Source organism: Protomyctophum parallelum (assembly GCF_964188405.1).
Source record: "Protomyctophum parallelum genome assembly, chromosome: 18".
Taxonomy (NCBI): domain Eukaryota; kingdom Metazoa; phylum Chordata; class Actinopteri; order Myctophiformes; family Myctophidae; genus Protomyctophum; species Protomyctophum parallelum.
The window spans coordinates 34650678-34674629 of NC_139716.1; the positions used below are offsets into that span (position 1 = coordinate 34650678).

The 23952-nt window shown below is 43.7% G+C and overlaps 2 protein-coding genes across 3 annotated transcripts in view; one reads left to right on the forward strand and one right to left on the reverse strand.

Moving 5' to 3' along the window:
- The first annotated feature begins 1913 nt into the window (after positions 1-1913).
- Positions 1914-7864, forward strand: hacd4 (3-hydroxyacyl-CoA dehydratase 4). The gene is made up of 7 exons (XM_083789014.1): positions 1914-2187; positions 3490-3596; positions 3850-3977; positions 4248-4360; positions 5197-5303; positions 7102-7239; positions 7473-7864. Exons 1-7 carry the CDS (start codon positions 2183-2185, stop codon positions 7553-7555), a joined length of 681 nt encoding a protein of 226 aa, XP_083645140.1. The 5' UTR covers positions 1914-2182; the 3' UTR covers positions 7556-7864.
- A 1426-nt stretch (positions 7865-9290) lies between these two features.
- Positions 9291-23952, reverse strand: part of focad (focadhesin) — a 59757-nt gene continuing 45095 nt past the window's right edge. For both annotated transcript variants that reach the window (XM_083788696.1, XM_083788697.1), the window contains 13 exons: positions 23789-23860; positions 23230-23332; positions 22591-22671; positions 22036-22164; positions 21771-21886; positions 21132-21239; positions 20435-20587; positions 19406-19495; positions 16719-16899; positions 15049-15143; positions 11415-11705; positions 10895-10970; positions 9291-10062 (listed from right to left, as the gene is read on the reverse strand). In XM_083788696.1, the coding sequence (XP_083644822.1) occupies positions 9989-10062; positions 10895-10970; positions 11415-11705; positions 15049-15143; positions 16719-16899; positions 19406-19495; positions 20435-20587; positions 21132-21239; positions 21771-21886; positions 22036-22164; positions 22591-22671; positions 23230-23332; positions 23789-23860 (1569 nt within the window). In that variant the 3' untranslated portion in view covers positions 9291-9988. The remainder of the gene's footprint in view (positions 10063-10894; positions 10971-11414; positions 11706-15048; positions 15144-16718; positions 16900-19405; positions 19496-20434; positions 20588-21131; positions 21240-21770; positions 21887-22035; positions 22165-22590; positions 22672-23229; positions 23333-23788; positions 23861-23952) is intronic.

Below are 23952 nucleotides of genomic sequence, written 5' to 3' on the forward strand. Positions count from 1 at the left end.
AAGGGCTGGGCTATACTTTGTCATATGGTTGTCGGTGCATATCAAAAAATAAAAATAAAAGCTGACCTACAAGAAAATGACAGATGAAGCCACTACGATCACAAATGTAAACTATAGCTAGCCTAGCCACCGAGTTTTCTGCGCTCTGAGAGAAAAGCACGGCTGAATTATTTGTTTTGATTAGCCGTGCCATTATCGTGGTTTAAGGGCTATAGAAAGCAACCAATCAGATTGCTTCCTCGAAACGACCTGTTGTATAATGTGGTATAGAGGCCCGAACACCTGCCTGTGTGAATAGATAACGTGTCTGATCTGTTGTTTTAGTCCTGAAGCTGTTAATTATGTTCTTATGAAGTATCTTTTCATTTGGAGAAAATAAATGTATGTATGAATATTAGTATGATGCGTGTAGATACACACTCAATGAATGAATGCAAGAAATAATCATTAGAATCAATCATGTAGCCCATTCCCTGTATCCCTCAAATCAATTTTAAACCGCCACTAGGGGGCGCCTCCTCCCTAGAGGAGGTGATGAGAAAGGGAGAAAGGCTTCATAATCATATCAGTGCTGTGGGCAAATGCAACTTTTTACAGATATTTCTAAACAGATATTTCCAATTATACATATTGCTATTTTCAGGCCTTTCTTCTTCTTTTTATATAGGCCTAATAAAATACACACACACACACACACACACACACACACACACACACACACACACACAAAGGTGACCACCTGTGTGTGCGTGTGCGTGCGTGCGTGTGTGTGTGTGTGTGACAGACTACCATTTGGATAGATGCACCAACGCAAAGCCAAGTAGCCAGTTGCCTATTCGATGGGGGTAGCACCCGCAGTTTCATTAAAGAGGATATTTCCAGAGCACTTAACCTGCCAGTTATAGGTAAAGAAACGTTGAATATGTATGCGTTTGGGTTCCAAACACCCCAGAGATCGAATTACCTGCAGGAAAGTGAAGGCTCGTTTGAGAAATATTAAGAACAATCACAGCATTGATGTCCATTTATTGCATGGAAACACCCCTTCTATGATTAAACTAAGCGCCAAACGGAAAGATAAGGAGGGACTTGGAAGCAAAAGGAATGCCCATAGCAGATGTACCCATCATAGGGATGGATGCAGTGGAATTAGGAGTCCTAATTGGCGGAGACCAATATTGGAAAATGGTCACAGGAAAAATGGAGAGACTGAATGAAGGACTTAGTTGCACTGGAAAGTGTATTTGGATGGCTGGTGCACCGTGCAAGGAGAAGTCACCACGCTAAATATCATAACTGAAGTTGCATATCCACACCCACACCCACACCACACCACACACAAACCCAAACAAACATGTTTAAATTACTCCTAAACATTTTGCCAAACATCACACACTCTCCTATAACTCCTAAACAATGTTTTGATGAATTGAAAATGGTGGGCCCCATTGTAAACAAGTGTAATGCTTTATGGTGTCGTCCACTCACATAGTTAACTGTTTTTGTATTAGTTGTACTTGAAATGTACTGCAATTCTGCCAACTGTATCAATCAATATTCAACAATATCAGACATTCTAGTTGAAACATTACTGCCCACTATATAATGCCCTTCCTTCATTTCTTTATGGAAAAAAAATCATTGCATTCCTTTTTGAAAATGTTTTGAAATAATTAAAATGTAGGAAACAAAGGGGAGGGGAATTGTGTCCGTGACCGCGCGCGGTGACCCACAAATGGGTCCCGAGCTACTGTTAGGAAGCATAATATTAATATGTGCCCTAAAACAACACCTCCACCTCAGGCTCTCTGTGACGGAGGGAGGGGAGCTCCTCTACTCCCCACCCCGGATCAGGCACGCCTCCTCTCGGATGGGTGTCAACGATCTCTCCACTGTCTGTGACGCATCGCGGAACACAGCAGAACGGCTCAGACAGAAACTAATGTTAATTTAAAAGAGCGTTTACAAAAACTGTCCGTTTGCTGTGTGTGTGATGCATCTTTCACTGCTCACAAACTATAAGTCAAACATTTACTTGTTTCGCTCAGTCAGATGATGTGGAGCTGGAGCACGAGCAGGACTTCTTCTTTCTAGAAGAAGTGCTGTGATTAAAGGAAGGAACGGAAAACACCGTTTCTTTGCAGCTTTTTGTGGTGATTTCGCTCTTCAAATAATAACAAAAATGAGGTAGGCTAAGTCTTGTTTACTGTGTTTAGTACCTCGATGATAGCTTAAGCATAAGTTGTTTACAACAACAATGAGTTCAAAACGTCATGACATGTCGGGAAAGTATAGCCTTAAATTAAAGACTCTCGTCTCGTAGATGTATTTGATCGATTTTGAGTTGACGTGTTCATATCTACGAGAGATGTTAGCGCTCTCGCCCCTGTGGTCACTGCGGGGACACCAGCGGAGTCCTTAGCTCCAAACATGTACAAACTGCAAAATATAAGACGCTTACCATGTTGCCCCAAACGTCAGAGAGGCCTACGGGGTGCTCGTATAATGTATTAGTCCGTAGTTTTCGATATACAAGTGTTTTAATCCAGTCGGTGACCGATATTCTGTCGGGATCCAGTTCTCAATGGGCGTTAGTGCATCCGGCGAAAGCCGGAATTACGCTCAATGTAAACGGGAAGTAAACGAGGGGGGAAATTGCGTTCGGCTATTAGTAGAAGAAAATACACTACAGCATCTTTGTAATATAATTGAAGGAAATACTGGATATGTCTAGGGGGTGATGGGTGATTGGGGGGTGGGTGTAATGTCAATGTGATTGTGATGTGAATCATGCATGATGAGAGAGAGGGGTAGGGATTTGGTATGGACTAGTAATTAATAATAATAATAATTAACTATCTTATCATTATTTCTTTTAGACATATACAGTATTTCCTTTCTCTTCTCATTTACCATTTACCTTCTCTTTTTTACGCACCCTCTGTTTGCCCCATGATTCAAATGGCATAGGAGGTGGCATAGAAGCGCAATTAATTTGATCCCTTGTTTGAGCCGATTCTGGGTTTGAAGTGGTCTTCCATGCAATTGTAATGTTCTCAGATATTACGTATAAAAGCAAAAAGTTAAAGCCTCTGTAATTTCTTCCCCTGGTTGGCAGTATGTAGAACATCAGAAACAATATAAAATCATTTTACATATAGAGGGTAGGCGCGTGACATCATCATCATCATCATACCCAGAAGTTATGAAGAATGCTTAACTGTTAGTGGCAAAAAACTACTTTCTGGCGTTGACGGCCCACCATACATCCAAACAGAAAAGTCCTATCTGATTGCATCCTATCTGATTGCGTCCTATCACTTTATGCATGCACATACCCTCTATTGTGTTGATTGTTTAGCAAACGGCGCTAGTGTGTGTGGGGCCTTTCGCAGCGTTTCACAAATGGCACATTTTGGCATTTTTTTCCAGCGGTGACATTTCATTTAGCTTTAATCCACACATTGTTTGTTTGTCTCCACACTACAGGCTCAGCATCAGGTGTGCGTACGTGTTCACATACAACCTGTTCCAGTTCTGTGGACACACATGGCTGCTGGCAAACATGACCGCCAGGATCCTCTCCTTTGGTCGAGGTGAGACATTCTTCTTTGGGACACGCATACGGGTATTTCGGGGGAATCCGCCATTCCTTCATTGGGTGAACAGTCACCAAAAATAGCAAGCTCACAACGGGTCACATGATCTGTGACATTGTAGTGTTGTAATAATAATAATACTTTATTTGAATAGCACCTTTCATGACAACCCAAGGTTTGGGACATTATCTAGTTGTTTGTAGTGTAGTGTTCCTGGTTCATTCATGTTCACATTGTCGTTGTTTTGCAGGTGCGTTGGCAGACACCTTCTATGCCGTCGGGGTGGTGATGACTCTCTGCCAGCTGCTGTCCGTGCTGGAGCTGTTCCACATCGCCGACGAGATCGAGCAGAGCAGGCTCATACCTCGCCTGATCCAAGTGTGTATGATCTGTAAAACCCTGTCCTCCTTAAGAGCCTGGTCCAAGTGTGTATGGTCTGTACCCTGTCCTCCTTAAGAGCCTGGTCCAAGTGTGTATGGTCTGTACCCTGTCCTCCTTAAGAGCCTGGTCCAAGTGTGTATGGTCTGTACCCTGTCCTCCTTAAGAGCCAGTCTTTAAAGCCTGGTCCAAGTGTGTTACAGCAGTGGTGGAAAAAGTACTAAATGTTTTTACTTGAATGAATACGGCGTTGTCTTTTCCACCTTGCAGGTGGTGGAGAGGAACCTGTTGCTGTTCCTGGTGATCATCAGCCTAGAAGACCTGCAGAGCAGTCCAGTTGTGTGTGTCCAGTTCATGCTGTGGAACATCCTCGACCTGTTGAGGTGTGTACCGACTCCTCACTGCTGTGGTCCTTGATCCACTTTGACTGCCGCCTATAGCGGCCATTGGAGGTAGTTAGCTTCTGCAGACGGAAATGACTGGACGATTACTAATCATTTACGTCCGGTCTCCCGGCCTTGCAGACTGAGAGAGGAAGAAACGGCTGATGTTAGCATTAGCTCACAATGTTTATCTTTCGCCAGAGACTAACATGGCGATCACGATGCGTTGAAAATTCACGGATCGGATCCGAACATCGGATCCGGATCCGAAACTACGACAGCGTCGTAGTTTCAGAGAAAATGAGCGAGGGACCCTGGCCTATGGGATGCTCGCACACATTTTCTGGTGCTGGGGGTGACGATCAAGTCAAATAGCAGAGCTTGTAGACGGGCTATTTTAGTAGATAGGCTTAAAACGAGCCAAGGAAATCAATATGAAAAGAGAGCAACAACATGCACATCCCCAACCCAGGTTTGCTGAGCAAGGAACGGGAAAGAACAAAATGAAACGCTCGCACACAGAGCGCTCCAAAGCGACAGATGCTTTTACACAGAGCTCTTCAATGCGACAGATTATTATTTTATCGCACCAGAATGATGTGCGTGACGTTTGGAGCACAGGGCTCTTCTTCACACTAAAGCGAACATGGTGGATGGAACACCAATCTTTATACACAACCCACAAAAACAATCCACACGATCACATGGAATGCAGTACAGCTGGGAGACATTTTATCACATGACCAAATCAAGTCGCTGCATTTAGTTCATAATATTTCTTTCCAAAGTATTGTAAACGTATGTAATGTATGGAGTATGTTGCCCCTGTGTTTCAGGTATCCTCAACAACTCCTCTGCGTGATGGGAATGCCCTCCTTTGACCTGCTGTGGGCTCGCTACACTCTGTGGATCCCTCTCTACGTCATCTCCGCCATTACAGAAGGTATAATGCGCCATTAGGCAGGGAATGAATAATTATTTAACTGCATATTAATTTAAAGCAATACAATTTAAAGCAATACATTACTTTTCATTGTCAATTACTCACCCTGTGAAGTCTTGGATTCACAGAGATGTTTTAGTTTTTCTCGCCTTCCTTCACGGTGAATGGATAATCAAAAAATTACGAGAAATGCTTGATTAATCAAATAATTAGAACAGGATTTAACGGCAGCAGAACGATGGCAAAATGTACTACTACTAAACTAGAAAACACACATTTTCACTCAAACGTCACTGTTTAACACACTTAGGATAAATAGGATCATGCACTAAGGAGGAGCGTGCGTACACTCGGCATTTGTGCACAAAACGTTTATCCAAGTGTGTGTAAAGTTTCAGTGAGAAATGCGTTTGTTTTGGAAGTGCAGATAGATATGACTGGATAGAGTGCACTTGGATTATACTGTGAGAGCTGTGTTGTATTTAGTTTTGTTGTATTGTTAATCCTGAAGCCATATCTTTCTTCAAGTGAAGTTCGACTCTATTCCACAGATAAACATTGAGAATATAAGCTTGTAATTTGGCCAAAAAAGTAAATAAATTGTAACTTTAGAAATGTGCAGATACCATGTATACAGTATACACTTATAGTGTATGTTGGTTTGTTTACTGTTGAGTGAGAAAACAATGTTGCACATTAAGCTAATGTTCTTAGTTACTTTCCACCATTGCAAATGACCCTGAAACGTCCCAGCATGAACGAACGGTACGAGCAGCAGCATGTTGTCCTGACGTGACTCGACATGAATGTAAACAGTAATCGCGTTTGTCCTACTGAGCGCTGACAGTGAAACATGATTCGACATGAATGTGACAGTAATAGTGTTTGTCCTCTATTGAGCGCTGACAGTGAAACATGACTCGACATGAATGTGACAGTAATCGTGTTTGTACAACAATGTGTCTCGACGTACAGCTCTAGGAAAATGACTGGGCAGAACAGACACGACGTTACTGACACGCCAGGAAGCGTGAGAGGAAGCTGATAACTGACCTGGGGAATGGAAATGTGTGTGTTCGTTTTATGACAAACGCTGCATTACAGTTAAAAGAAAAACTGTTATATAAAACTCATATACAGTATCATTTAATCATAGTCTCACGACGGCCTCGGCTCTTACATCAGTGGTTCTCAAACTTTTCAGGCTGTGACCCCCAAAATAATCATAATTGAACTGGACACCCCCCCCCCCCAAAATCATATTTGAACCGGGGACCCCTAAAAGAATCATATTTGAACTGGGGGACGACCCCCCCCCACACACACACACACACAAGTGGAGACTCTTCCCCACTTCCATTTGTCGCGCAATTCTTTTCTAATACAAATAGAAATCACCTAAGCATATATAGCTTGTTGCTTAGCAGAAAAGGAAATAACACAATAAAAACGTAAAGATAGCCTATTTTAAAATGGCAGCTTCCTTACTTGGATTCCGGGAGGTGTAGTTCCAGACTATAGCATTCGGAGAGTGTGGAATAGTTGTCTGGCTACGCGAGACTACATAGCAGTAGACATTTTTCCACATCCTAACTGCTGTGCTGATGTTGTGTCTGACGTGCAGTAGACATTTAGTCACATCCTAACTGCTGTGCTGATGTTGTGTCTGACGTGCAGTAGACATTTAGTCACATCCTAACTGCTGTGCTGACGTTGTATCTGATGTGCCATAGACATTTTGTCACATCCTAACTGCTGTGCTGATGTTGTGTGTGTGTGTGTGTGACGTGGCGTCCAGGAGTCACGGTGTACCAGGCGCTGCCCTACCTGGAGTCCTCCAGCAACAGTAGCACATACACCCAGCTGACTCTGAACGTGTCCCCTCCCTTCCCCCTGCACCTGCTGTTGAAGATGTACCTGCCCATCCTCGCCGTTGGTGAGACACACACACACACACACACACACACACACACACACACACACACACACACACACACACACACACACACACACACACACACACACACACACACACACACACACACACACACACACACACACACACACACACACACACACACACACACACACACACACACACACTCTTAAAGGGGAATTTCAAAGTACATACAGAGATGTTTAACTAACTTGTCGTCACTGTCTTCTCAGGTGCTTGTGTCACAGTGTGGCAGGTGTTGAAGGAACGCAGACAGCAGTTGGACAGGTGGAACAAGAAGCATAAAAGGAAGTGACATGGTGGACATCCACTCAACACACTGACGCTGGAATCTATCTTTTACCCATAAAGACTGGAGGCCCATTCTACAGTACAAATGTCTTCTAAATCAATTTTCAGAATAACTTATGTTGCCATATCAGTGGTGCTTGAACTTTGCCATGTCAAGGAACCCCACGATTATGTATTTGGTGGCTCATATTCAAATATGTGCAGTATTGCAATTTTGTACTTATTTTGTTACATGCATCCTAATGTAATCTTTCTTGATGTTCTGTGTAAAGCCTTGTTGTTGAAATATACTAAACAAAAACCATTGCCTTTCCCCTGGTAGACCATTATTAAAACTGTATTTAGTTGTGACAGTATGTTGAAGAATTTATGATGTAAACCTTTGGGGGGAGTTTGACATTCGGCTCAAGACAGACATAGGCGCGATTCATAAAGTCAGTTCGGCTCTGTAGAGCCTACAATGTGACGTCATTTGAGGTTCGGGGGGCGGGTACCGTCCTAAATTCGGCTCTTCGGTGCTACTGAAAATGTCTGACGAGCCGAAATCATTTCGGCACTACAGCGGTAAAATATGAGTATGAATCGGCCCATACTCCAATACTAAAACATTTGGTTACGACGTAGGTGTGAGGGCCGCGTAGTATAGAGATTCTCTGTTACAAGTAAACGTCTGGAATTCTAAATGTACTTGAGTAAAAGTACAAAAGTATTGGTATCAAAATGTACTTAAAGTACCAAAAGTAGAAGTGCTCATGCAGAATGTCTCATTTCAAGTTTTCTAATCTTGACACTAGCAGATCTACAAGCTCACAATGTGACACATTGTCGACTATTTTCAAATGCCCAAAATAAACGGCTGAAGTGGGTAATGTTTTGTAATAATAATCCAAATCTACAAAATAACTAGTAACTAAAGCTATCCAATAAATGTGGTGGAGTAAAAGTACTATAATTGGATCTTTCATGTATTTAACAAAACATTACTGTATTAAAAGTCATTCAATATGCCTGGAAAAAAAGAGTTCCTTGCGGGTGCTTCATTTTGAACTAAAATGTAGCTTCATTTTTACTTTTAACATCGTCAAAGAACATTCAAGGAACATTCTGTAAACCTTTATTGAATGCTAAAACATAAGCCAACACAATATAAAAAAATAAAGCCATTTCAAGACATATGGTCAAGTCTTGCGTAAACAATGTGACCGAGCCACAAGCTGTATAGTCCAGTCCTCCGCAATAAGACATCAACTCCCCCAACGTTAAACACTTAAACCCCATCAGCAGCTGCATTCATGTGAACACATAGCAGATCTACAAGCTTACAACGATCTTCCATTTGCAGCGAAGATATTTAACACCCCCCCCCCCCCCCCCCGTTAACATCGCGAGGCCAGTGCCAAGTGAAATGCGTGAAAACATGGCTGAGCACCCCCTCCCCCCAGGCACAGCCCCCCCCCCCCCCCCCCCTCGGACAGGGGGGGAGGGGAGGGGGGCTTTTTGATTACAATTAATAATACTTTTTATCAAAACAGATCTGTGTTACTAGGCCTAATAAATATGCTGTATCACAGTATCGGCGCCTTATCCTGGTTAATTGTCTGTGTCAGTTTGCTCATGCGTGTGTGGAGAGGGAAAGTAAAAGCCACATTTTCGCGTGAAAATGCTCGTGCATGAGGTACGTGCACGGCGTGCACGCACATTTTGCGGCTGCTGAACGTTCAGCACCTCCTACTGTAAATATCTTCCCGAGAGGCGCGAAAAAGCAAAGAAGAGCCACATCCGCCCGACCTGGAAGTGACGGCCTCCATAGCTGTGGTCTAGCCTCACTCTAGGCTGTGTACCAACGCACAGACGGTTAACTTTCTTAGCACGAGCTCGGATTCATGTTTTATAAGCTCCCAAACATGGTACTTTATAACTATAATAACCGACGATCGGGATGTAGGTTGTTTCTACCATGTGAGTACAAAAAACAAAAGAAGAAAGAAATTAAAAAATATGATTTTTAAAGTTGAATTAATGCTCTTTAATCAAATCTTGTTATCTCGAGGTTGGCACATATGGATCAAATAGCTATTATTACGTAGCTATTTCTGGATTCCGTTAATGTAGAGTAAAAAAAACTGAAAAGACACTAGCGTTGAGCCCCGAGGGACTTTTCTCAACAACATATGGGGTTTAAGTTGCGTCCCATGTTCTCCGCTGGGGTTGAGATGTGGTGAAGACGTTACATTTGTTCCGCCGACAGCATTTGGCAAGAAAGAAATCAAGGCGTCTGGACTGCATGTGGCTGGGCGGTTGGTGTTGTGTAGTGATGACGAGGAAACATGTCTGTGGCGGGAGGAGGACGTCGACACAGGAAGCAGTGTTTCATCATTCAGGCTACCATCTGTAAGCCCTGGTTCACACACACAGTGTCCTCTAGTGGTTAATGAGTCTACCAGCCGTAAGCCCTGGTCCACACCGCCTTCTTCTGGAACTCTGCACACGACCTGAGAGACAGCAGGGCAGCTGCAGAGGACGCACGCACACGCGCAAACACAGACGTATTATTCAAATACCAAAATCTTGGTGGGGTTGACAAAGGGGCCTTTCTGTGTGGAGTTTGTGTGTTCTCCCCGAGGTACCCTCACAACCCCCCCCCCCCAAAATAAACACTGTAATCCTGGTCTCTATACTGCCTCCCCTTGGTCAGCCGGAGCGCCTGATGGAGGTGGAAAAGTACTTGCATGTTGCAAGGAGTTGCATTGGTGTGGACCTCCTCAGTCCTCAGACCACCAGCCTGTGGACAGCATGTCCCCAAGCCAGCGAATAGAGAAGCAATGATCTATATTCAACTGCCAATAACGAGGGAACGGAGGGGTCGCAGTGACCAGACTTTATTTTTCAGTCAGAAATATTCTATGACTAGTTGAAAGGTTAGTAAAGACGCTGAAAGCGCTGGCAGGTGGTGATTAATTAATTAATTAATTATTTTTTCTCTGGCAGTAGATGAGTTAAGAAAGAAAGCTAAAGAACTAAAAATAATACAATAAATAAATTGGGGGGAACTGGGACTATAGTTATGCACAGAGCCGATATGGCTGGGACTATATTGTGCTGCCTTTCAGCGGCAATGGCGTGTGGCGATTGGTTGTGTACAGTAAGTACAGTGGATGGAAGGCCGTTAAAACAATGACGTGGTATAATTGTGTCCAAGGCCCAAAACCGCACCAATGCAGCTCCTTGCAACTGCCGTGGTTGCATGATGCAACTACATGCAATGTTACTCGCAACTGTTTGGTTGCAAGGAGTTGCATGGCGAATCATTAGTGTGGTTTTGGGGCCTAAAACATGACCTCACCTCTGACTGTGCTGATTGATGCTGCTGACCAACAGTCCTCTGGGCTTTCCACCAGGCTGAAGAGCCAGTCTATGAACTGACCCACACCACACCACACCACACACACACACACACACACACACACACACACACACACACACACACACACACACACACACACACACACACACACACACACACACACACACACACACACACACACACACGTTAATTAAGTTAAAGTATACCTGGTTTTCACTTTAGCACCACCCACCTGAGCAGAAACCTCGCCCACAGCTGTGTGTTATATGATAATGGGGGACTCAGGGGACGGGTTAGGGGAGAGGTTAGGGTTGTGATGTCGCAACAACTGTGTATTTCCGATTGGGCCTTTTGACACAAAAGCTTTCAGCTTTCAGTAAGAAACCAAAAAATACACAGGGAAGACATATTTTAATATTCTAACCACACCTGGGGGTCTAGTCCAGACACACAAAAATCACTCCATCTTTAAGAATTGAGCGACATAAATCAGACCAACCTTGGTGAGCTGGCTGCTCCAGGGCTCTTTAGAGAGCAGCTGTGGCAGGCTGTGAGAGAGACCCAGGAGACAGACGGACAGGTGGGTCTCCTCTCCGGCGGGGGACAGGGGGGTCTTGGTGAGGTTCTCCTCTCCGTAGGGGCGGTGAGGCAGACATGGAGGTGTGGAGCCCCCAGCCTCCTCCTCCTCCTGGGGGAACCAGTTGGCTCTCATGCCCAGGAGCAGAGGCATGGAGTGGTCTCCCCACGCGGCCACCGCCCCAGCAAACACCTGGAGCAGGAAGTCTGTGGCCTGCAGCGTGTGGATGGAGGCTTGTTATGGGTACATGAAATCGACACTTAACAGTACCGATATGCATTTATTCCCCATGATGTAGTTGAACCCATTTTTAGACCTGAGGCCTTCTTAATCCATTTTGACCTGAGATCAGATTCTAAAAACGTCTTCTAGCTTCAAGCTCATAGCGCGCCACTCGGTGGCCCGCTTGTAGATCTGCTATTTTTCAATAGCTAGAGCATAACATAATGCTAACACCAAAAGGGGTTCCTGTCCCGCATTAAATAGGTTTTCTGAAAACCTTCAAATTCTTGTTAAAAAACAAAAACCTAAAGATCATGCTACATGTATAGCAACAACTAATGAGGCAGGTATAACAACGTTATACGGTTGCAACAGGTCTAAATGGGTTAAATCATCTCTCTTCAATAAACAAGTTACATCATGTTCATCAAGGGAGCTTCAAGGATACAAATTTACTAACACAAGCAAGCCCTTTGACTTGTTTTCAGTGCGGCCAGACAAAACATTGCAACAAAAAACATGTACAGTACAGACAAACAGTACATCAATAAATAGAACAATCAAGAGCTACACTAGCATAAATACACAGAATGACATTTCATGTCAAGTATTTTTCTCCCCCCAAAAGTACCTTTTCCTTTGCTCTATTTTTGGCTTAACTTAGTATTCCTCATGTGTCAAATCTGTTTTCAGTGTTTGTTAGTCTGCTGTACCAGGATTTTCACAGCTGAGCTTAATTTCTTTTATTTTTTTAATATATATAATAATAATAGCGACAGTGGTAGGTCGAAGTTTACTATGAAAACCTACATCTTGCTTCCTCAGTCACGCCTCATGACACGCTCCATACAGTATTCATTCCATATGTTGATCTGACCTCATAAACGCGTGTTTCACACACACACACACACACACACACACACACACACACACACACACACACACACACACACACACACACACACACACACACACACACACACACACACACACACACACACACACACACACACACACACACACACACACACACACACACACACACACACACACACACACACACACAGAACATGCCAGGAAAGAGCGGTCATTCATTCCATGCTGGGAATGTTTGCAGAGAGCGGGTCAAACTCTCACACACACACGTTAAAAAGCTGAGCTCTTCACAGAGAGAGCATGGCTCTATTATTATTATATACATCACAATTGTGCTGTGACATGTGCTTATGTTATGTTAGCAAATGGTTCTTTCATCAACGTGTTTATATGATTATCTCATTATCACAGTGTGTGGCACAGCCTGTAGTGCTGTCGCCGCTCTAAGGTCCTGGGTTTGATTCCCGCTGGAGACACTGTGGGTGTTGGGGGGCGTGTTCTCTCCTCCATATCATCAGTGCCCATACCCGAGGCGGGGTTGGCGAAAGGGCCTTTCTGTGTGGAGTTTGCATGTTCTCCCCGTGTCCCCTAGGGTAGGTACCCTCACAAAAAAACATGCTGTAATCCTGGTCTCTAAACTACCTCCCCCTGGCCAGCCGGGGCGCCTCCTCATGCATAGAAGGAAGCATGAGGTCAGTCCGCTGCCCCCCCAGGTTGGCAGAGGAAGTGTAGCGCCCAGGATTACATTAGGTAATTGACACTGGGTGAGAAAATGGGTTGCAAAATCGTGGGATAATTAAAAAAAAAAAAAGTCAGTCAGTCTGTCTACAGTACAGTATATAAATACAGTTTATTCTTTATATAATCCATACCTGTGTGTTACTGATGTCCTTTACCTGTGTGGTGTTACTGATGTCCTTTATGTAATCCATACCTGTGTGGTGTTACTGTCCTTTATGTAATCCATACCTGTGTGGTGTTACTGATGTCCTTTATGTAATCCATACCTGTGTGTTACTGATGTCCTTTATGTAATCCATACCTGTGTGGTGTTACTGATGTCCTTTATGTAATCCATACCTGTGTGGTGTTACTGATGTCCTTTATGTAATCCATACCTGTGTGGTGTTACTGATGTCCTTTATGTAATCCATACCTGTGTGGTGTTACTGTCCTTTATGTAATCCATACCTGTGTGTTACTGATGTCCTTTATGTAATCCATACCTGTGTGGTGTTACTGATGTCCTTTATGTAATCCATACCTGTGTGTTACTGATGTCCTTTATGTAATCCATACCTGTGTGTTACTGATGTCCTTTATGTAATCCATACCTGTGTGGTGTTACTGATGTCCTTTATGTAATCCATACCTGTGTGTTACTGATGTCCTTTATGTAATCCATACCTGTGTGTTACTGATGTCCTTTATGTAATCCATACCTGTGTGTTACTGATGTCCTTTATGTAATCCATACCTGTGTGTTACTGATGTCCTTTATGTAATCCATACCTGTGTGTTACTGATGTCCTTTATGTAATCCATACCTGTGTGTTACTGATGTCCTTTATATAATCCATACCTGTGTGGTGTTACTGATGTCCTTTATGTAATCCATACCTGTGTGGTGTTACTGATGTCCTTTATGTAATCCATACCTGTGTGTTACTGATGTCCTTTATGTAATCCATACCTGTGTGGTGTTACTGATGTCCTTTATATAATCCATACCTGTGTGTTACTGATGTCCTTTATATAATCCATACCTGTGTGGTGTTACTGATGTCCTTTATGTAATCCATACCTGTGTGTTACTGATGTCCTTTATGTAATCCATACCTGTGTGGTGTTACTGATGTCCTTTATGTAATCCATACCTGTGTGGTGTTACTGTCCTTTATGTAATCCATACCTGTGTGTTACTGATGTCCTTTATGTAATCCATACCTGTGTGGTGTTACTGATGTCCTTTATGTAATCCATACCTGTGTGTTACTGATGTCCTTTATGTAATCCATACCTGTGTGGTGTTACTGATGTCCTTTATGTAATCCATACCTGTGTGTTACTGATGTCCTTTATGTAATCCATACCTGTGTGGTGTTACTGATGTCCTTTATGTAATCCATACCTGTGTGTTACTGATGTCCTTTATGTAATCCATACCTGTGTGGTGTTACTGATGTCCTTTATGTAATCCATACCTGTGTGGTGTTACTGATGTCCTTTATGTAATCCATACCTGTGTGTTACTGATGTCCTTTATGTAATCCATACCTGTGTGTTACTGATGTCCTTTATGTAATCCATACCTGTGTGTTACTGATGTCCTTTATGTAATCCATACCTGTGTGTTACTGATGTCCTTTATGTAATCCATACCTGTGTGGTGTTACTGATGTCCTTTATGTAATCCATACCTGTGTGGTGTTACTGATGTCTTTTATGTAATCCATACCTGTCTGATGCTGCACTGAACGCTGGTGGCTCCATACACTATGTTCCTGATGTGGCCCATCAGCTCCAGCAACCACTCCATGCGTTTAGAGACCCCTGCAGGCACAGAGTGGAACAACAGCATTTCATATGCACTGCCTGGCCTGCCCACATTGCTCCATGGTCGACCTTTGCCCGATTTAGGATTCTGTATTTTTCCTCTGAAGGCGAGGTGAAGGGCTGCATAACCCCTGTGGACACGCAGAAAAATTAATACGCAGAGCTTGCGCACAACCTGAACCTGCGCACCGCATCTGCGCTCTGTGCAACCGGGTTCCATTGATTATAGTGGCAGCCAATTCCGTCCCTAGCGTAGCCCGGCCCTTGGGAATGTCAGGAATGTAAACGATGTGTGCAACTGGAAGAGGAGGCACGCTAAAGCAGGGGTTCTCAACGTTTTGGGCCGGGGACCCCCGGAAATGCTCCGGCCGTGTCCGGTTCATCCGTGGCGATTCGATACGATTCAATGATTTAAAATCGATACAGTAACTATTTAGCAAATAAATTGCATCTGTGTGAAACGTGTGGATAGTGCAGGACTTTTAAGGGAAAATGTATGAATATGGATATAAATAAGTAAAAACAGTGATTGTCTGGCATTACATAGACATATTTGATGGACAAACCTGTAGTCCCGTACCTTAACATGAACACAGAGAATACACACATTTATCGATAGACCAAGAGTAGCGATATTGAATTTGAAAAGTAATTAAACCCCTCTTTTTAGTTTTTCCTTCTTAAAAGTACTTAGTACTCAGGACTGCCTAAGAAAACGACTGACAGATTACAACTTGTCCAAAATGCAGCAGCTAGAGTTTTAACTAGAACTAAGATGAGAGAACATGTTACTCCAGTTTAGCATCACTGCACTGGCTTCCGGTTGTTTTTAGGATTGATTTTAAAATTCTTTTACTTGTCTATAAAGCTCTCAATGGTCTCGCACCTCAGTACCTCCGTGACTGCCTACCAGATAGTAGATATGTCCCTAACCGCCCCCTCAGGTCCTCCAATGCTGGCCTACTTGAAGTGCCTAAAAGAATGTGCACAAAAAAATATGGTGAGGCAGCTTTTTGCTTCTACGGCCCAACAGCCTGGAATAAACTCCCATTCGAGCTCAGACACGCACCCTCTGTAGACATTTTTAAATCTCAACTCAAGACTCACCTCTTCACTCTTGCTTTTAGTTGAGTTTTACTATGCACGTTCCTACCCTGCCCTGACTTGCCCTGACTGATTTGCTGCATGTGGTGTTTTTATTTGTTTTTATTTATTTTCTGTTCTTATATTCAATTTTGTTCTTTGCTATTGTTCTATCATTTTAACTACTTGTGTTTTATTGTATTTAATTTTTGTGTCCTGCCCTGTGAAGCACTTTGAGCTGCATTTATGTATGAAAGGTGCTATACAAATAAAGTTTTATTATTAATTATTATTATTATTATTATTATTATTATTATTGATAAAATCAATTATTTATTTGCATTGCAAAACAATACGATAGGACACAAAGTAAAACGGTACGATTGACCTGTGACCTTCTTACACTGTCTCGACCAGCGACCCCTGACCCTATAAACCTGCAGAACAGCAGCTCTGAGGAAGCCAATTGGCTCCTTGCAGCGTACTGACCTGTGTTGGGGCCGGAGGGAGCCAGCCGGCATTGGTAGAAGGTGTGTGGGAGGAGCCCGCCCACTCCGTGGCTGGGCCAACCACGGAGCACGCCGGCGATGACATCATTGAGGCCAAGGAGGGGCACTCTGCCCAGAGAGGTCAGGAAGGTCAGCACCAAGCAACTCTTCTCCATGTTTGTCTGAACCGCGCACACACACGCACACACACACACACACACACACACACACACACACACACACACACACACACACACACACACACACACACACACACACACACACACACACACACACACTTTTACTGAGGCTACGTTCAGGAATAAGGTTAAGGTTCTATTGTGCTTTTCTTTCCTGTTATACAGTACATTTCCGTCCTTTCACTGTCCCTGTATTTTATCTGTATTCTAATGTTTAAGATCTGCATGTTCAATATGATTGTTTTTTCTTTAAACAAACAAAAACTATGAATGTATAAACATGCCTGGAGAAGCCATTTGCAAGCCCCTGGAGGGTTTTTAGGCTTTCTCCTTCACATTTTTTATTGACCTTGTATCATTTCCGAAATATTTTTGTATGTGAAAATAAACAAACAAACAAACAAGGTTAAGCATAGTTTAGCCTTGAGCTTTTCAAGGACTAGAGCAGGGTTCACCAATGAATTAAAAAATATACATTTTTTTATTTTATTTTTTATTATTCTTCCGTGGGCCACAAGGGGGCGCTCCGCGGGCCGCAGATGGCCCGCAGGGCACTAATTGGGGAACCCTGGACTAGAGGTGCAGATTCAAAATAGCGCCATCCCCCATTGGTTCACCAACCTATGTGCCCCCCCTTTTTGTCGCGCGATGCATTGTGTGACACACACAAAAAGCATACAGTAAGTTTATAATACTAGAATTTCGCGGACGCTTTGTGGCCGCTCATCCCAGAGTGACGTTGCCGCGCACTATGGGAAGAAGGAATTTGCGGGAGTTGACTCCACATGTAGTAACGGATGGGTTATTAGTTATTATTATGTGTCCTTATTAGTGTAGTGTAGTGTAGTCAACACGTTATGGCTCATACACACTGCCCGGTATTTGCTCCGATTATGCTGTCGGGGAGCATTTTTGGCGCTGGCCGACAAAACCCCTGATCTGACGTTAAGCAGTGCCCAAAAGGTAGATCACGATCTACCAGTATAGAATCTATACTGGTAGATCGTGATCTACCTTTTGGGCACCGCTTAACTCAACCTTTTTTGTCCCAGGGCACACTTTTCATAGCCTAAAAATATCGGGGCACACCTAGATATACGGTTTGTGTACACTGTATATATACCGGTGTGTATATATAGTAATTATAATATATATATATATATATATATATAGAATATTAGTGGTCCATTACATGAAAATGTTTGAGAACCACTGCCCTAAAACAACATTGGACAATGATGTTTGACAGTCAGCAATATTGTTGCTTATTCTAGATTTATTTTCTGACTTTTTCGGATTTTCTGACTTGATCTGGCCTGTTAACATTTTCATAGACCTGGTTGCTTGTTTCCCTCTCAGTCAATGTGGCAACCCTGGTCAATGCCGTGTTGACTGTTGTGGTTCTGTATGATGATTTAGCTTAGCACACAACAGCTAGGAGGATGCAGCAGGCTGATGCCGTCATGTTTAACAGTATTTTGCGCAATTTATGTCCCCAAATTTATGGATATGGACTTATGGCTCCATCGCTGCCTCTTTCTTTAGTCGAAATTTAACGTGTTGCTGACTGTTTACCTCCCTCTCACACGCGCACGCACGCGCGCGCACGCACGCACACGCACACGCACACGCACACGCACACACACACACACACACACACACACACACACACACACACACACACACGACGTCCTCTCCCACCGACGTCAGCTGTTCATTTATCTCCTTATTCATACACGCTTTGAGCTGAGAGAAGCTATAAAACGCCTTTTAAACATGACAATGCTGTATATATATCAGCTGCACAGTTCAGGCAAGTGTCTGTGGCATATTTAACTTTAACAAAATAGGTTTGACAGCTTAAATCCGCGCGGCAGTGTTGTGTGTGTGTGGGACACGGGGTAGTGTTGTGTGTGTGTGTGCGTGCGTGCAATCAGAAGTACTGGCAGTAGCGAAATAACAAACGCGATCTGTCTAATCGACTCGTAGTAGTCAGGCACAAACCAAGTACTTTCTAAGAACAATGTTAATGTAACTAAGACATTCGCTGAGCGAGCTATATTTTAAATTCAGAGATTTAGAAGGAATAAGCAAAATGGTGAGTTCCCCCTTCCGTGAGGTAAGGTTTCTCTGCGGAGTGCGGAGAGGGAGATCCATAGGGGAGATCACATTACAGCAGCCAAAGAGGGAGGGGGGTGGGGGTGGGGGTTGCGAACTGTTTTTCATGCGAACATCTTTTCATTGGCTAGTGCGCACATCTTTTTTCATGCGAACATCTTTTCATTGGCTAGTGCGCACATCTTTTGCGCCACGTGACAACTTCTCAATTGTATATTAGATTGCCAACAATAAGGAACACGTTGCTACTTTTGAGTGGTGCAACCACTCCATTGCGGAGCCATGTGTGTCCCTGAGTCCCTGGCTGGCTGGCTGGCTGGGTCCGTCCGAGCACGAAAATAGCGGTTGGTGTGTGTGTGTGTGTTCATACCTGGGTGACCTGTGTGATGCGGTCTATCTCGGTGTCAGGTAACTCAGACAGACATTTAGTGATTCCGTCATACAGCTCCAGTTCGCTGTCCTGAAACGACACCAATTATGACATTTATTTTTGTTGACATTAGTTTAATTTTTTTGGGGAATTGTCAATATATTTAGTCTTAGTTTTACTCATCATAGCTTTGTTTTTTTATTTAGCATGTCTTTTGTTTCCTCTGTGAAACAAGGAAGTCGACGAACATTTTTCGTCAGTCGACGAAATCAACAGTAATTGTAATGCATTCATGATACACTGTGTGAAGCATGCTCAGGACGCATCCCAAAATCACATACTATCTCCTACAGTACACAGAATGTGCATACTATTTGTTGCTAAACATACTTTGGAGTGCATAACGCATACAAGTATTTTATCATTTCATTTCAGACATACTAATGTGAGGAATGATCCCCATCTGCTGGCCATGTTCTTGTTTCATCATTGTGTAGAACAGTGAACATTGTTTAATGGTTGCCATGTCCTCGGTTCATACAACTAAATGAAAATGATGAAGATGTTTCATTGAAGAGTCATTAAATGTTACTCCATAGGCGTATGGGATATTGATCTGTGTGTCTGTACAAATGGCACCAAACGGACCATTAAAGTTAAAAAGGTTGAAGCCCTACTATTTGTCAGATACATTGCTGTATGCAAGCTTTGTTCTCTGCATTTGACCATCTCCTGGAGCGGTGAGCGGGAGTCATTTGTAGTTGATCTAACCCACCGATCCAACCCTTGATGCTCAGTACCGAGGCACTGGGTACCATGTTTTTGGTATGACCCGGCCGGGGATCAAACCCAGACCGGACACTCTAACCACAAGGCCACTGAGCTGGTTAGGAGGGTTGTGTAAGCTTCCAGTGGTGTAAGCTTCATGACCATTTCTATGTATTTGATGTATTACCATGTGTTGCTCTTGCTTACTGTAAATCGCTCTGGATTAAGAGCGTCTGCTAAATGCCTAAATTGTACTTGCACCTGTATGCGGTCGGGCAGCAGGCTGAAGATCTTCTCGGTGGTGGAGCGGAGGACGGCCCAGACGGTGCTGGGCGGGTTGGGCAGAGCCATGGCCTGGGCCAGACCCCTGAGCAGGGCCCGGCACAGGGACCTCCGCTGGGCCCGGACCTCCTCCTGGGCCAGGGGGGGGGGGGGGGGGGGGCACAGGCATGAGTCATTGGCAGTCAGTATGTCAAGACAATTGCGATTAAAATTTTAATTGTGTTTGTGGTGAGTTGAACACTGGAACTTAATGAATAAAGAATACATTTTTGTTTGTCTGCTGATCACAAAATGCAGTTACTTTGTATATTTTGATTTTGATTCCAAAACATACATTAACCACACCACTTACTTACTTACTTACCTATATTATACCACTATATACATTTCAGCCATTTGAAAATAGCCATTCTACATGCTCACAATGCTAAAACCCACCTTTTCAAACTGGCTTTCCCTACATAACCCCCCCCCCCCCCCCCCCCCCCCCCCCAACACACACACCCTTCTTGTTCGTCCCTCTTGATTTAGATTTCTAGTTTTTAACCTTTTAAACCTTTTAAATAGTTTTCTAATAAATATGACTTCTTTCTGTAAAGCGACTTTGGGTACCCAGAAAAGCGCTATATAAATCGTACATATTATTATTATTATTTACTTGTGCCAGCAGGCCTACCTGGAAGAACGCCGCACCCTGGATCTCCACAAACACCTGCAGCTTGTCCTCCGACACGTGCTTCATCCAGGTGGACAGGCTCTCATACAGGCGGCTGCGCGTCTCGTACTGAGAAGGGACATACATACGGGACAATGTTTTTTAAAGAAAGAAAAAAAAAGTACGTGTTGAGAACTTTTTTTAAGTTATTTTCTCTTGATTTTCCTTTTTACAATTGTTGATTTCTTTTTTGTTTGGTACGTTTTTTTATTAACCCATTTAGACCCGGGGCAAGATTCTACAAAACGTCTTCTAATTTTCTTTAAATCCTGCGATTCTGTATCAGTGGTTTCTCAAACTATTTCATGTCAAGGACTTTAATTATCTGCACTTGGCCGCGGCGACCCATCTGAACATATTTTGTTCCAGGGAAGCAAATATTTGAGTTTAAAGCGTTCGCTGTGAAAGCATATATTTTTTTAAGATCTGCGCCACATTTTCACGGTTTTTCAACAGCTAAAGTTTACAATTATGGTTTAAGTGGTTAAACGCTGAATCGACACAGATGCGTTCCCGTCCTAAACGGGTTCATGTGTCTGTGCTTCAATTAGACAGTAAACAGACAACAACACAACTGCATGAACAACCAGCAGGACTCACGCTGAGACTGTGGACCAGCGGAGGCGACAGCCACGAGCCCAGGAAGAGAGATGCACTCTGGGACGTCTGCACCTGGCTCGCTGCCAGCACCGCACACTGGTGCTGAGTGTCCTGGCCTGTGATAGGAGGTATAGGGATGGGAATTGATATTGATAATTGATAACCTTATCCATCAATTAACCGGTTAGTTGATAAGCCGAGGGTTCGGATTTGAACGCACCTTCAGATCTAAAGGATCACTGAGGATTTTACGGGGTGGTCTTACCGAAGTTGAGCCTCATGAGAGGCGACAGGATGGCGCTCCAGTTGACCGGTGGGTACTGGAAAGTGGACCCCACTGATGCCAGGCACACCAGGGCAACCCTCACCACAGCTGGACGGGTACATTCTGGACCTGGCCCCACGAAAAGAGACAGAGAAGATGGTCAAGAAGGACAGATGAACCATATGACTCCCCCAAGTGGTGGAATGACCTTACTGGCACTTCTCCCTCGTTTTTAACACATTGAAACGCCATCCACATGAAGAACGATAACTACAATGATAAATATTAATAAATATGGTTTTACAAATCACTCTGACTCAAGTGGATGGTGGGGTCCACACTGACATACTGGGTCAACAATATTTTTTTCAGATCGATTTGATGAAAGACAGCCAATACAAATTATTCTTGTGCAATTATAAAACTAGAGTGGTACAGACATTTCTTCTTATGTGATTCTAAAACTAAAAGAGATGCATTCTTATGTGATTCTAAAACTAAAAGAGATACAGACCTTTGTTCTTATGTGATTCTAAAACTAAAAGAGATACAGACCTTTCTTCCCTGCCTCTGAGACGTAGTGGATGATAGCTCTGATGAGGCTCTTCTCTGGAAGGTAACTGAAGTCCTGAGGAACTGAGAGAGGACATGGGACACAGGAAGAAAGACAAACACGGCATATCAGTGAGAGTTTAAGCATTTTGTTATACTTTAGCCATTGAAAAATAGCAGATCTAAAAGCTCTACGAGCTTGTACAGTAGGTCTGCTATTTTTGAAAAGAATTGTGTAAATGGGTTAAAGGTACAAAAAGTAAGTGCATAATGGGTCTATACTGTGTTTGCTTAGTAAGAGGGGTCTCCCTGTCTCTCCAGCTCTTTAATGAACAGAAAGTAAATGTTCAGGTTGGGATACTAATCCCATCCAATCAGGAGTGACGACTCACACCCGGGATACACCGATACAAGTGGAATTGGAAACGATGAACAACATGTAGCCGACAAGAATTGGAATTGGAACAGTATAACATTTAAGCTGCTAAATGGGTTCCCTCTCCTCTCTCCTGGAGAGCCGGGCCGCATTCGACCCACGGGTCGAACCAGTTGGGACACCCCGTTGCTCTAAGTCTGCAGAAGAGACGTCAAACCAAAAGAGATGAGATCTCATTCTTCACCAGCAGGTGTCACTGTTCTCACCTGCTGTGTGGCTATGGCTGCATGTCATGTGGGCCAAATGCAGGTGTCCCACCAGACAGGCACTGTTGGACTGAAGTCCTATGGCTCCTGAGAACGATATGATCTACACAGGACACACAGGAGGAGACATGAGCACTGTTAGAACGCAGCCCTGAGAACGATATGATCTACACAGGACACAGGAGGAGACATGAACACTGTTGGAACGCAGCCCTGAGAACGATATGATCTACACAGGACACAGGAGGAGACATGAACACTGTTGGAACGCAGCCCTATGGCTCCTGAGAACGATATGATCTACACAGGACACAGGAGGAGACATGAACACTGTTGGAACGCAGCCCTATGGCTCCTGAGAACGATATGATCTACACAGGACACACAGGAGGAGACATGAGCATTGTTAGAACGCAGCCCTGAGAACGATAAGATCTACACAGGACACATTCCAGGTGCCAAGGATCTAGAATGGAACCAGTTTCCCGACTAGAACCACAGTTCTTTTGGTGGAAAAAGGGTCCTACATGTGTGGGAAACGGATAAGGTTGTTCTGTACTTGTGTCATGGATCTGATGACCTCGTTGAGTCTGCCCTGCTGCTGGGATGACAGCTCTGTTTCAGTCTTCAGCTATAGGAGACGCACGCACACGCACACGCACACACACACACACACACACACACACACACACACACACACACACACACACACACACACACACA